We start from the raw sequence: 15227 nt of genomic DNA, 5'->3' as shown, positions 1-15227 counted from the left end.
TTCTGGCTACATCACATTAACTGGAAACTTCTGAACTTCTGAGCTGTAATAAAAAATGCAGAATAGAGAAAACATAGATCTATCTGTCTATATATCTTAGGCGCAACAAATGTATCTCGTCCTTGGTAGGATTTATGAGAATCACCACTTTAATAGACGCTTTAAGACACTATTAGTATGCATGTTTAATGTGCAGGGACCTATAGTTTGGACAAATAACAGTCTATATACTACACACCACCCTGTCGTTGCACAATAGGCCACAAAATCTCATTCACTCAAGATTGAGAATCTGTACTTTTTCCTGTGGGCTTTTCTACTGAACAAGCACCAGATTCAGAGCGACACAGGTGAATCTGTAACTGTCTGTATCTACAAAAACCTACATTTCAGTTGGTGTCTATTGTCGATTTACCAGCTTGAATGACGACCAACGACTGGGAGCGGGGCTTGTCAACCTGACTGAGTTTTATGAAGTTGACAAACTGTTACACCAGCAGCGATAACAAATGTAAAAGTTCATAAAACAAAGGGCTGAACAAATAAAGCGAAACAAACTACAAATGAGAGTACTTGGATAAAGCAGTAACTCACCGCACTGCGAACTTGACTAACCCGTTCAGTCTGTTCTTATGTCAGTCAAAATAGAATGCACGCGCAATCGAACGGCAGAGGTTGAACCATTTCTAAAAGGGGGGGGTGATGTTAGTTTTCAATGTCTCTATATACAAATGTAAACCCGACAGCTGCATCTTCTCTCATTTTAAACACTCACACATATATGTGGTGATCCGTTTCGTATTTTACGAGTTCCTTAATGTGTTTTTCGGTACGGCTTTCTAACTTTAATGTATATCCGACCCCCGCAGACCTCCGTGTGTTGGTCGTGACCCGCTGAGGATTGAAATACTGTACCTCTACCGGTGTTTGTCTGAATGTCTGCCTCAAATAGTACAGTACAGTATTACACTGGTTTTTATTTGTTTGCTTAGTTGTGACAAACAAATAGGTGACAATTCCTAATTAACAAAGAAAAGAAAGAAGATGTAAGCTTGATATAGTAGATAATATAGGCTAATAACTTCAGTGTTAGGTTTCAAAGGGTACATAAGGTGGAGCATGAAAAGGTGAGCTAAATATTATTATTCAAGAGTCCTGTCTTTGGCACCATAATCTCCTCTCCCTTTCTTTTGACCCATACACCTATCCACACCTTCAAAACTAAGGGAGACTGACCCAGCCACCCTAAAAACTTGTATAAGATGTCACTGCTCTTATGCAGAACCTGTGGAAAAAACACATGCAGCAATCTTCAATAGACGCAGACACCATCTTTAAGTAGACAATTACATGTACAGTCATGCAAGTGCAGTTCCTACATACATTTTTTAGGTACTTCTTCACTTTTTTGAGGTTAAAGAACCCACCAGTGTACTGTGAAGTAGAAATTAGTATCTGCAATATAAAATGCTACATACACAGTAATGAGTAATCTGTAGCATGTATGAAAGTCCATTCCTAAAGGACACATTGGTAGGATTTTGTTTGGGTCCCAAAAATAAATTTGCATTTCAAGCAGTTCAAGATCCTTCAACAAGATGGATGTTTTTTTTGTTTGTTTGTTTGTTTTTGTTTTTTAATAATACATTGAAACACAATTATTTAAAACAAAACTTTGATTTACTGAACTTATTGGAGATAACATAGCATGATAGAGGAACATGTGATAAATTTGATCTTTGTTCTTGATCTACAGATAAGGCCACAGCTATTTGTTACTCTTTAAAAGTCAATCCCCAGGAAAAAATGAAAAACACTGGCTGAAGTGCTATATTACAGTTTTAGAATCCCTGTTGAATTCAAGCAGGGCAGAAGAACGGATAAGAAATGGCACCAGTGCTCATGTTTCATTGTAAATGTTACTGACTGGAAATCTTAAATGTCTTTGTGGTGTAGTAAGTGTGGGTGGAGGCTGCTTTTCTGCTAGGTGATCTCATTAGATTCAAACCTCAGTTTCCACATGAAAAAACACAGACATCATGTCAAGCATGTCCCGTTATCCAGTGCAGCTATATGCTTCTAAAAACAAAAGAAAAAAACAAGAGTAAAAGATTAAATCATTTATCTGATCATCTAACACATGCTGAAGGGAAAACTGTATCTCAGAAGTCACTCTCCTAAGGCATTACTTTATGTATCTTTATGTTATATTCTTTATCAGTCCAAGTGTGTAGATACTTTTTTTATGTTGTGAAATGGTTTGTAATATTTTCAGCCACTAAAAAAACACCAGTGTCTGCATCCTGTCATGTGATTTCCTGTGAGATGTCAAGTCTATCAGCAGTCAGTGAGTTAATGTATGAGTGAACAGATCTAAAATCTGCACCACCTGTCAAACAGTGAACCATACCAACAGGACTTGAGGAGCAACGCTAACTCCAGATCAGCCACCCGGAGGTCTTCTGTTGTGTGACGTTGCTTTGAGATGCAAAGAAGGAGGTTTTCTTTTTTAAAGGAAATTGCGGAAGTAACTTTTTCAGAACTTGAAGTTTCATTTTATGGCAACATGTTTTCTCATAGCTTCAATTTTTTAACTTAACTGAACTGACGCGACTAAGTGTTACAACATTTGAACATTAGGTGAACAGTATGGAGGAACACAACAGTGTCAACTTCTTGAGACTCCTGTCAGGTAACAAAAAATAATAGAAATGGTTGTGCGCATTAGTAATCTGAGTATATATACTGTATGTGTGCGACAGACATAGATGACATCCTGGCAAGGAATTGTTTAACAATTTGTGTGGTGAACAAGAGCTTAAAGAAGAATAGACTAGATTATTGCCATTACACAAGCACCTATTTGTGTGGTGAACGAGAGGTATCTATCTATCTATCTATCTATCTATCTATCTATCTATCTATCTATCTATCTATCTATCTATCTATCTATCTATCTATCTATCTATCTATCTATCTATCTATCAGATGAGAGCTCTCACTCCACCTTGTCCTCCGACTCATGCGAGTATTATCAGACGGAGATATTCGACCTGCTGCCCAGCATTCAGGCCAGCCGTCCGTTGCAGAACAGACAGGACTACTGGGATGCCAGTGAGGACCACCATGGTGGTCCAGAGCCAGGGGAGAGGCTGAGCCATGGCCACCTGTCCAGAGACAGGACATCTGCTCAGCCACTCAGGAACCTGGCAGTGTGTATTCAGGGGAAGAGAGACACCAGGTGAGAGTCTCATTATTGCTGCTTCTGATTTTACATCCTTTTGGAAGTTAGAGCCAGTTGAGAATGCCTATGATTTAGCAAAACAAATCATTGTGTAGATGAGAGAGTTGTGACAATACATTTCCTTCATAATCCAAAAAGGTTTTTAGTTCATTTAGCCTAAGAAGGAGAATAATTTCACCCCATACTCATCCCATGAAAGAAGACATGTGAAACACTGGGCGATACACTGTTATCCATGAAATATTTTTTACTCCTTCTCATGAAATGATTGTGACAATGTGATTTATTCGTGATAGATAAGGTGTAACTGGGACTCAGAGTATGTAATCAAAGGTGATTACTAATGTGTCATGTGTCTGAAACAGTGGACAACAGTGTGCATGATTTGCACTGGATAGGAATTTGATGACCAGTTGAAGCTGTGAGAAAAATGTGGTGTAGTACAAAGTGTATTTGCTAATGAGATGCAGTGGAGTAGCAGCAGCTGCATAAAATAGAAATATAATATTTCCTCAAATAAAAGCTGTATTTGAAAGCAGGTGTGTAATAATAGCCAGCATCAGAGTTAACATAAGGAAATAAAAACTACTTAAAATCCAAGTTTTCAAAACCAGCTATGTAAAATAATATGGAAAAATTACTGATGGCTATCATGTAATTTTCTGGCAGTTTGACATGATGTAATGTTATGTAATGTAATCTGGGTATATTTAACACTTTGTTCATGTAGATCAAGTGTTATTGTCTGATTTCAGTCACTGTAGGTGTGTGTACTAAAGCTGAACCATCATTTGCGAAAGCTTACAAGTTTGACATAGATGATTTATAACCAGTATGATTCAATGACAATATCAAATGTTTCTCCAGATTAATACATTTTTCACTTAGATAACACTGTGAAAGTCTTGATTGTTTTATGTGCACTGCTTACTAGAGAAAGGAGGAGTATGCAAATAACCAATATTGGTTTTTGGGAGTCATGGAGGCGGAGCCAGAGTATCAACAGGAAGAGGGTGTGGGCACAAATGGGAGGGGCTCTTTCAGGCCTGTTGCCATGGCAACACACACTCCATGCCATTCAAGGTAAGAGAAACATACTGCAGTGTATTATATGGACTTGTAATTGACAGAGACACATTGCATAACGTGACTGATTATTCTACCTAAACACTTCAGATTCTCTCTCTTCTGTTGCAGGAAAGTTTGGAGTTGGCGTGAAAGCCTATTTTGTTTTCCTCAGATATCTGGTTTTCTTGAATGTACTGCACTTTGCTCTAATATGGGGCTTCATTCTGGGTCCTACAACGTTTTACGGCAGGGGAAACACCAGTGGTGAGTGACTCACAATAACACAGGACAAGTACCACAGGTGAATGTGCAGCATATCCAGGCAAACTCAGTACAAGGATTGTTTCGGTCTCTGATTTTACAGAACCCTTGAGGTTTGGAGGCAATGATTCAGTTTTGGATTTCTTCCTGGGATCGGTAAGAGTTTGTTTTCTAATATTTGGGGATGAATGTCTTGCATTATGATCTGTCTTCATACTCTCCCTCCTGCAGGGCTACCTGGATCGTTCTCCAGTTTTCTTTGGCTTTTATACACGTGGTTCTTTGAATATGCCATGTTTGAATACTCCTCTGCTGTACCTTGCGGGAATCCTTGTCATCCTCTTGCTCAGTCTTATCATGGTGGTCCGCAGGTCAGTTGAAAAAATGCCACAGACGTAATGCTCACTGTCTTTACTGTATTTCTAATGCATTTGTTCATCTGTTAAACATTTGCACTAGAACCATAGTTGGCTACAAGCACACCTGGATGCTGGGGAAGCGTTACAACATGTATGTGAGCTATAAAATGTTCTGTGGCTGGGACTTCAATATCCAGGACCCTGCTGCTGCTACTCTCAAACACAGCTTCATCAGAAATGACCTGAAGGTAGTCTTTCATATCCAGAGCTACACTGCACTGTAGATAGGTCTGGCATCCTCCACTAGTAATGAGACACAGAGGAGGAGGAGAATGTTGAATACTTTCAGCAAGTCAAGTTAATCTGAGGGTAAAAGATCATGCAAATGGTTTGCAGATATGGTGTGCAGCAAACCATATATGCATTCTTCAAGTTCTCCATTCGAGGTGCTACATTTATAGCTACTGACTAAAAGTGTGCCTTTCAAACAATTTGGGTTGCTCAAATAACTTACTTCTTTGCTTCCTGAAATTAAAGAAACGGACAGATGCAGTACCGTGAAAATGTCTTTAGCTTTGTTGTTTTTGCAGGGTTGTAAATAGCACATACTGTATATCAGGGGTATTCAAATCCAGTCCTCGAGGGCCACTATCCTGCATGTTTTAGATATTTCCCTCCTCCAGCACACCTGGTCCAATTAATGATCAGCTCATCATCATGCTCTGCAGAAACCCGATAACGATGTAATGGTTTCCAGGTGTAATGGAAGAGGGTAATATCTAAAACATCCAGGATACTGGCCCTCGAGGACAGGATTTATTGATGAAGGAACAAAATATTCCCTAGACCGCGCCTTCAGCTGCTCAGCACCCAAACTTTGGAACTCCCTCCTCCCACACATAAGACAGTCAGACTCCATCACTACATTTAAAACCAAACTCAAAACCCATCTGTTCAAACTGGCATATTCACTCTGACTGGACATTGTACACTACACTTGTTGTTTGGTTGATGTTTTGTTTTAATTACGTTTGATGTTGTTATCTTATGCTTTTCATTGTCTGTAAGGTGACCTTGGGTGACTTGAAAGGTGCCACCAAATAAAATGTATCATTATTATTATTTTTATAATTATTATTATTATTATTATTATTATTATTATAGGAAATATGTGCACAAAATGTATACAACTTACAGGCACACACACACACATAAAAATGCATGCATTAAGTGTGAACTCTATTATTTCAATGACTCAAAAGTCACAAACAACATCAAATTGAGATGCTTTTTTCCAGTGACTTACAAGGGGAAGATTAACATTTAAGCTCTCTATATTTATTTTGTAAAGCACTTTAAAACAACCACAGTGCAAAGGAAGGTTGCGCTAGATATAGAAACAGGGGTTTTTATTGTATTTTTGTAAATGTTTTTAACACGTATCTCCTGTACATTCTGCTTGTATCATGATATAGAGCCTGAGAAATATATATTTATGCTCAACACATCTAACAGTGGCTTAAGACTTTTGCACAGCACTGTGGTTCAGTCGGTCAGAACGGACTTCCTCTTCTCCTTTTTTGTGTGTTATGTGTCAGGTATATTTCCATTTTACTATGTTTTAATGTGAACTATAGCTAATATCCCCTTCACTTGATCTAACCAGGACCTTGTTATGTTCAGTCAGTTGCGATCTGCAATTTAACCACCAGATATCACAGACACGAACCTTAAATTTTCAAGAAGAGTTTTCATCTCTTTGTGAATTTCAATATTTCCTCTTTTTTATTCATATTCTTGTTGTTTTATTATGTTATTATTGCTCTTGTGGTTGATGCGTGTGATTAGATCTTTTATTGGTGTCCTCAGCTGTTCTTGGAGGAGCAGACGTTCTCTCTGCGCGAGGCTCAGAGGACACTTGGCCAGAGGATTCGTCTCTACCTGCTGAGGTTCATCCTCAATCTGATTGTCCTGTCTCTGCTGGGAGGAGCCTTTTACCTCATTTATTTTGCCACTGTGACATCACAGTCAGAGGGGCAGAAGGTGAGGTTCATGTTGATAACGTCGGACTTTGCTTAGTGTTGTTGCATTTGACATTTCACTGATCCCTGTGTCTTTGTCAGAGAGGGCACTACTGGTTGGTCAGTCTCTTCCTGCAGTACCTCCCTCCCATCACCATCACCTTTGTCAACCTGTTCCTCCCTCACGTCTTCCGGAAGATTTCCTCTTTTGAAGACTACTCCTTTACCATGCAGGTCAATGCCACACTGGTGAGGTAAATATGATCAACATGTAGAAAACCATTTGCGCACACAGACGTATATACACATGTGCATGGTTTCACTCTGTTGTTTCCTCAGGAGTATCTTTCTGAAGCTGGCGTCTTTGGGGATATATCTGTTTTTCCTCTTCACGACAAATCTTGAGCCGGTAGGTTTAGAGTTAGTGCTCACACTGCTCTACAATTATTATTTTTTTTAGAAATCATCTGCATTAGAGATTAAATGTACTAAATCTTACATACACTGAACAAAAATATAAACGCACCACTTTTGTTTTTGCTCCCATTTTTCATGAGCTGAACTCAAAGATCTAAAACTTTTTCTATGTACACAAAAGGCCTATTTCTCTCAAATATTGTTCATAAATTTGTCTAAATCTGTGTTAGTGAGCACTTCTCCTTTGTCCTTTGCTGGGATAATCCATCCACCTCACAGGTGTGGCATATCAAGATGCTGATTAGACAGCAGGATTATTGCACAGGTGTGACTTAGGCTGGCCACAATAAAAGGCCACTCTAAAATGTGCAGTTTTACTCTATTGGGTGGTCCAGGGGGGTCAGAAAACCAGTCAGTATTTGGTGTGACCACCATTTTCCTCGCACAGTCTTCTTCATGAATTCTCTGAAACAGCTTTGGAGATGGCTTATGGTAGAGAAATGAACATTCAATTCACAGGCAAAAGCTCTGGTGGAGATTCCTGAAGTCAGCATGCCAATTGCATATTCCCTCAAAACTTGTGACATCTGTGGTATTGTGCTGTGTGATAAAACTGCACATTTTGGAGTGGCCTTTTATTGTGGCCAGCCTAAGGCACACCTGTGCAAAAATCATGCTGTCTAATCAGCATCTTGATAGGCCACACCTGTGAGGTGGATGGATTATCTCAGCAAAGAAGAAGTGTTCACTAACACAAATTTAGACAGATTTGTGAACAATATTTTTGAGAAATAAACCTTGTGTGTACACAGAAAAAGTTTTAGATCTTTGAGTTCAGCTCATGAAAAATGGGAGCAAAAACAAAAGTGGTGCGTTTATATTTTTGTTCAGTGTACATTAATAAGATGAATTGGAAAATAAATTACTAAGTGCTGGTTTACTGATGTTTTCAATGTATATGATAAAGTGTTATTACATGTATACAGTGGTTTATGTGCATTTATACAATAGATTTGTGAATCTTCCACTAGAAAAACCTGTAAAGTGAATGAAGTAGATCTGGCAGCTCTGAGACAAATATTCCTTTGAGTAAAACACATTCTCTCATTAATTCTCAGACTTTTACATTTTGATCCAAGGCTGTATCTTGGACACTACAACCATCCAGCATTTTTGACTTAATTTTTCTGTATTATTGACTCAAACTTAATAAAGTTTCATTACTTTTACTTTGAAGGCATTTTACTTGTAGACCACTGTTGTTGATTGTTTTACCTAAAGGTGTTGTGAGGATCTTAAAACACCAATAGCCCAGGAAGTTTTACAGATTCTCCTGATAATGGCACTATTCTCAAGTTACTTTAGAGTTAAATTAGTATTGAAATGTGAGACAGTGCATGCCTATAAAAGGACAGCATATACTCAAAAGAAGAAAAAGGAGAGCAATCTGTAATTACCAACCCAGTCAACCCTGTAATAATTTCTACTTTCGGTAGCAGCAGATTAGGTGCTTGAATGACACACAGGACCCAAAACATACTTGAATTTTCATTCAAGGTTGTGATATTGATATACAGTACTGTACAAAAGTCCTAGGTAGCCTTTAGCTTTGTTGGCTGAGCAAGACTATGACAACACATGTGCATTTCTAAGTCTTTTTAGTAATATTTATAGAAAAAAAAATATTTTAGAAGCTAAAGGGGATCATCTGGACAGAAACAAAGAAGAAAAGACTATGAAAAGACTACAGTTGCATTAACAAACTCAAATGGCTGAACAGGACAGAGCAGCACAGTCAACAACCTGGAGGGGGTGGAATGTAAAGTGGCTGATTTGCATTTAAAGGGCCAGCGCCCAAAATGATCTTTCTCCTGTCATTACTCAGAAATAGGGTTGAAGATGTACCTGTGGAGTTTAATTAATGAAGAATTCTGTCACAGGGGAGGTTAGGACCCAAATGCAACACACAGAAGTGGGAGTACGTTTAGTGTGGTTATTTATTTAAACCCACAGTCAGGGGGGAGTAGATGGACAGAAGTGATTCCAGGTGCGAAGCAGACAGGTAATAGGGAGACAAGCGATGAATCGTAGAACAGGTATGAGGATAGGCAGACTGACCGGGAGACAGGAAGTGTGACATGGAACCGGGACGGAGGAGAGGCAGGTGGGAGACAGGTGGGGAGACGTAGTCCAGGGTAACAGGCAGGCAGGTTTACTGGGGCAGTCCTTTACGTGGACCAAGGTCATGCGAAGGTCTGAAACAGGAACGAGCAAAAGGTACAGAGCAGGAGTGTCCAGCAGGCATTGAACTACAACCTAGCAAAGAACAGAGAGTAGAGGAGTGAATATAAACTGTCAGCCTGATGAGCTGCAGCTGTGTCCCCAGGTGAACAGAGTTGGCTGATGAGGTGGGTGTGGCTGAGTGAGGGCGGGAGCAGACAGGTGGAAAGGGATTGGCTGAAAAGGTGTGGCACAGTGAGAAAGAGGAGAGCAGCAGAGAGTCCCAGGTGAAAACAGTGAGAGTAATGAGGTGACAGGGTCCCAAAGTAAATGGCAGAGAAACAAACTGTGACAAATTCAGACCCAAGCATGGCATTTACAGTTTATGTAGACCACAGGGAAATGTTTTTAAATGTATAATTCCATTTAAGTAAGTAAGTAAGTACATTTTATTTATAGAGCACTTTTCACAGACAGAGTCACAAAGTGCTTTATCAAATCAAATCAAAATCAAATCAAATTTACAGAAACCCAACAGAATCCTCCAGGACCAAACACTTGTGACTGGTGACAGTGGCGAGGAAAAACTTCCCTTTAACAGGCAGAAACCTCGAGCAGACCCAGACTCCTGAAGGATGGCCGTCTGCCTTGACCAGTTGGGGTTTTGGGGTTAAAGAGCGAGAGTAAAGGAGGAGAAAAGAGAGAGAGATAGAGATAGAGAGAGACTGGGGGAGAGGGGGGAGGTAGGGGGAGACACATGGAGTACATGTAACACTGTAAAGTAGCAACTTTACATTGCAAAAAACGAATAAAACTGTACAAATAAAATACAATTAGAATACCCATGGAACACAATAAAATACCATTAAAAACAGTTTAAAATATGATGAATACATAGAGTGCAATCAGTAAAAAAGCAAAATATCACTCCTTTAAGAAATCATCCAGACAGGCGACCCAAGAGAGTTGAAGATTTACTGAATCTAAATGGAGGTCACACTAAATACTGACTTTACCTGCAGATAGTACAGTATTTAGTTGTTATTTGTGTGTGTGTTTCAATACTGTGCACATATTTCCTGAATATTTGTTGTGAGAATTAAAGACACACACCCTCTAAAAATAACACAGCTAAAGGCTGCCTGAGACTTTTGCACGGTACTGTATATCACACTGCATATTAGGTTTTAAAGGGGGTTGTAACTGTCAGTGCCAGACCCCACTCACAACAACCAAAAGCTGTTTCTGTGTTTGAATTAAGAATGAAGTTTTTTGTATCAACAAACCATGTCTCAATAAACGGTAAACATAACAATATGAGTGGAGAAGTAACACTGTTTTTGTATCAAATGTCATTCTTTTACTTTAGAGCTATGTGCAGTGGTGAAAACAACCAAAACTACCTTCTTTGAATTTTATTCTTAATGCTTCTCTTCCTCAACTTGGCCATGGTGTTAGTTTACATCAAGACAAGAAACCAGCAGAATGACTCAGTACTGCCTCTAGTGGTCACATACATTCACAGTGACACATCGACCCATGGCTGTCAAGAATTTCGGTTCATATCTGTGGTGTAATACACTGACATCTTTGTTATAACGTCAAAAATCTTCATTCTAAACACTCTAACGATACTTACAGGTCATTCTTAATTATTTCAAAGATGAGATTCTACATGTCGTACCTTTAATACACATCATAATGACAGATGAGTAGATCCAATTGTTACTTTTTATTATTCATATTTAAGTCACAAGAATTTTTGGAGATGCCCGGATGTAAACTGCACCGCTGGTCTGAACTTGCTTATCTGGATCTGTCTGTCTTAGATTGTATCTTCAGCAAATAAGGGTTTTCATAAAGATCTTTCCAAATTAGAAACATTTACTGATCTTTTCCTGTCTTTTTTTCTTTCACAGTGTTGGGAGAACCAGTTTGGTCGAGAGATGTACAAGCTGTGTATCTTCAATTTCCTTGCCACTTTCAGCAGCACCTTCCTCTTGAGCTTCCCCAGGAAGTGGGTTTTTCATCAGATCAACAGCTTCTTTCTGTCTTAGTCATCACTGCCAATGCCACTGCTGGATACATGAATGTCTTTGATGGCACAGCGGGTTGACTAATAGAGGGAATAGAATTTTCCAGCTATGTATTCAGTGCTTATTAACTTTTCTTCATGTGATAGGTTACTCCAGGAGAAATACCCCTTGTCCTCACTGGCCAAGATGTTGGGGAAACAGCGCTTCCTGATCCCTTTCAATGTCCTGGACCTGGTGTACGGTCAAACTGTGTCCTGGGTGGGAGTGTACTACTGCCCTCTCCTGCCTCTGATAGGAACTGTCACACTGACGGCCACTTTCTACATTAAAAAGGTCATCTATTCTATTCTATTCTATTCTATTCTATTCTATTCTATTCTATTCTATTCTATTCTATTCTATTCTATTCTCATTTCATTTCATTTTATTCATTCATTCCAATCTAAATGATTGGAAAGGAGCAGGATGAAGAAAACTTTTAATACCTGCCCCTTTCTTGAAACATCTGCTTACATCAGATACGTTGCCATTACAGTTATTACAGTAAACAGTTTACCTGATAGTCAATGCAAGTAAAATAAATCCAACATCCATAAGTTGAATTATGTCATTACATGTTTTTATAAAGCTTCTCTATTCTTTCCCTATACAACCTCTTAAACTGAAAAATATTTGTACAGCTCTTCTCTTCCACTGCCAAAGAATTCCACATCCTGACACCCACAACAGAAATACACATTTTCTTCACGTTAGTACGCACCCTTTGCTGTTTAAAATTAAACCTCCTTCTATGTTCTTCATCTTGTGATACTAAAACAAATAATCTCTGCGAGTTTGCAGGCAAAAGTCCGTTTCTCGCTCTAAACACAATCAGCAATGTCCTTAATTCAACCAACTCTTTAAACTTAAACAATCCTGATTTAATAAACAACTCATTTGTATGTTCCCTGAAATTAACATTATACATTCTATTAATCTTGCTCATTATTCTGTGCATTGTATTGACTTAAAAGGGTTATTATTACCGCCACATAATAAACTGAGAATTAACTAAGCACAGATGAACAGTTATCTGCTGGGAAGATGGCAACAATATAAAAGTTATAATACAAAAGTTGTATTATACAACAATTCTAATAGAACACATTCCCCTAAATAAATAAAATTATGTTAGACAAATTAGTTACCATTTATTACCAATACATTAGTCATTGGGAAAAATTTTTACCTCTTAAAGTCAAGCTTTCAGATGTTGCCTTCACTTTTTCCTGTCAGAATAAAATATTATATCTCAGATTTCTGATTTAATAACAAAACCTATTTGTATGTGTTACCTTTGGCTGAGGAAAAAAGTATTTTTTAGTTCTGTATTCTGATGTTTCATTTAAGAAATTTAAACTAACAGGACACAGAACAAGAGAGGACAGCATGCCCTAAAAGTCCTGTTTCACCATTTAAGTTGATATTTCATGACTCATGTCTCTGTGATGCTGTTTTTAGTTCGTAGTCCTGCGGTGCTGTGCAGCAGAGCAGAGGATGTTTCGAGCCTCCAGCTCCTCAGTTTTATTCCACTTCATGTTGCTGCTTGGTCTCCTCATGGCTGCTGCCACACTGGCCTACAACTTCTTCAGGTAAGAAATCACACAAGGTAAACACAAATACTCCTGTTCAAATGTAGAAAAAGTACACATGATTTGCAGGTAAAAGTAGAAATACTGATTCTAGTTTTTAGAGGCAAAGTATGTGACATTTTCCTGAAAAATACTATGTACGCTAAATACTGAATACAATATATTATGATAATCCTTATCAATCATCTTTTCTGACCCTCTGTCAGTGTGAGGTGGTGCATTTACCTGCAGAAACTCTGTCTTCTGCCTGGATTTTCTGGTTTCCTCTAGTTTTGCTGTGTTTAGGATGTTTCTGGGTGTTGAGCTTCAGTCCAGCCAGTTACAGCATCACACAGTGTGCATGAATAAAACAATATAAAAATGTACTGCCTTTGGTCACATATCTTTCTCCTCTTTCTAGTCTTCTCACTTACTGCACAGTTCTGTTAGTGAGACAAAACTCCAGGCAAAGCAAACACACATACACTCAGACCTTTCAGCCAACTCTAACAAACCTGTCACGACACACAGAACTGTGATTTGTCCAATCTGTTTTTTATCTGGTTTTCCCTCCAGGTTCTCCATGTCTTCCTCCTGTGGTCCATTTGGAAATGGTGCCACAGTGTTTAATGTGACAGGAGTGTGTGTGGACATTCTACCCGGTCCTGCTCAGACCACGCTCCGATACCTGTCCTCTGAGGCGTTTGCCCTGCCACTCCTACTGGGTGAAATGTAAGTAGAAACCAAGACAAATACACGCTCAGAGGAAAGCAAACACTAGCTCTGTCTGTTGACTTTTCTGGTTTTAAGGATATGAAGTATACAACACATAAGGGTGGTAGAGGGATGAGTCTCTTTCTCATCCCTCTACCACCCAAAACTTTTTGTTGAACATGTTTTTAGGTCATTAATATTGGTTCTTTGCTTGACTGCAGTAGTCAAGTCGATCATTTCTTGCTATGTTATTTATACATTCCCAATCCATGATCCAAATCCATACGGGATCCATGATCTTAAAAGTTTATTTCTGTAAAAACAGCATGTTTGTGCACCTGTATTGTAGACAATTTAGATTATAGTGTATCGTACTTTTAGCATACTATCTCATATTTCTTAACAGTAATTAGAGAATACAAGTGAATAATACAGAGTGTGTAACATATTATGAACCAATTTCTTTGCCAAAATTGCAACTCTCAGCTTTGTTTGCACAATATATTATGTGAGGTTTACAATGGATTTTGTGGTCAAACAATTTTTAATGTAACTTGAAATATATTCCGTTCTTTCAGTATAATCTTAACCTCCTATGTGTCACGAGGACGAGCCAATCAGAAAGCAATTGAGAGACTGAAAGACATGCTAGTTATGGTAAGTCACACACATGTCACCAAAAATGTATGTACCTACAGATTAGAAGGAAGTTACAGCTGATTTAATTCATGAAAGTGAGTTTATTATGTGTCAGTCGTGTGTTTCATCCTTTTCCGCTGAATCTGTATGTTATATTCTTTCTGTAAATGTGTTATCCTCACAGAGCAGCTCTGATAAGCGTTTCCTGGTGAAACAGCACGCCACCATGCTTAGAGGTCAGAGGAATGTACGCAGAGTCCGTTCTACAGGCACAGTTGAGGACAACTCCCTCAGCCAGCAACAGAAGGACCCCCCTCCAAACTGATCAGTGTCCTCAGACTGTCTCACAGTCTTACAATTAATCTTCTTTTTTTTTTTTAAAACACAGTTGCTTGGCTAGAAGTTGCTAAAAATAAAAAGTTTGAAGCTTTGGCTTGAAGATAAGATGTGCAATGGTGACAGTAATCAGCAAAGATTACTTTTTCTTTTTGTATCTTCTGAAAAAAATTAACTTTGTATTTAAATGACTTAAAGTTTGTTGCTTGATGCACATCAGTACATTTGAACTGTTTTTACTTATAAATAAACATGTACATAAGAATATAATTTCACTCATTTCAAAGCAGAAACACAACTAA

General features: G+C 38.5%; 2 protein-coding genes across 4 annotated transcripts in view; one reads left to right on the top strand and one right to left on the bottom strand.

Annotated features, from left to right (window-relative positions):
- Nucleotides 1–671, bottom strand: part of tmc6b (transmembrane channel-like 6b) — a 19526-nt gene extending 18855 nt beyond the window's left edge. For 2 of the 3 annotated variants that reach the window (XM_030134792.1, XM_030134812.1), the window contains exon 1: nt 595–671. The gene's annotated coding sequence lies outside the window, so the exon portion shown is untranslated. Of the gene's footprint in view, nt 1–386; nt 468–594 lie in introns of those variants that run through there. The other variant, XM_030134803.1, reaches the window with a different exon arrangement.
- Nucleotides 672–2266: 1595 nt separating this feature from the next.
- tmc8 (transmembrane channel-like 8) lies at nt 2267–15144 on the top strand. Its single transcript, XM_030134823.1, has 16 exons — nt 2267–2692; nt 2989–3241; nt 4179–4327; nt 4442–4576; nt 4677–4729; nt 4805–4944; nt 5033–5180; nt 6802–6975; nt 7056–7207; nt 7293–7362; nt 11510–11607; nt 11773–11959; nt 13127–13257; nt 13813–13968; nt 14529–14607; nt 14774–15144. Exons 1-16 carry the CDS (start codon nt 2650–2652, stop codon nt 14912–14914), a joined length of 2109 nt encoding a protein of 702 aa, XP_029990683.1. The 5' UTR covers nt 2267–2649; the 3' UTR covers nt 14915–15144.
- Nucleotides 15145–15227: the final 83 nt, after the last annotated feature.

Source organism: Sphaeramia orbicularis, chromosome 1, assembly GCF_902148855.1.
Source record: "Sphaeramia orbicularis chromosome 1, fSphaOr1.1, whole genome shotgun sequence".
In the NCBI taxonomy this organism is placed as follows: domain Eukaryota; kingdom Metazoa; phylum Chordata; class Actinopteri; order Kurtiformes; family Apogonidae; genus Sphaeramia; species Sphaeramia orbicularis.
This window is presented reverse-complemented; position numbering and strand designations above follow the sequence as displayed.

Bases quoted from the DNA above. Each gene is read 5' to 3' on its own strand.
- tmc8 (XM_030134823.1), top strand. From the start codon at position 2,650: ATGGAGGAACACAACAGTGTCAACTTCTTGAGACTCCTGTCAG. The intron at 3,242-4,178 runs GTGAGAGTCTCA...ACTGCTTACTAG, and splicing joins CAGGGGAAGAGAGACACCAG to AGAAAGGAGGAGTATGCAAA. The intron at 11,608-11,772 runs GTGGGTTTTTCA...TTCATGTGATAG, and splicing joins CTCTTGAGCTTCCCCAGGAA to GTTACTCCAGGAGAAATACC.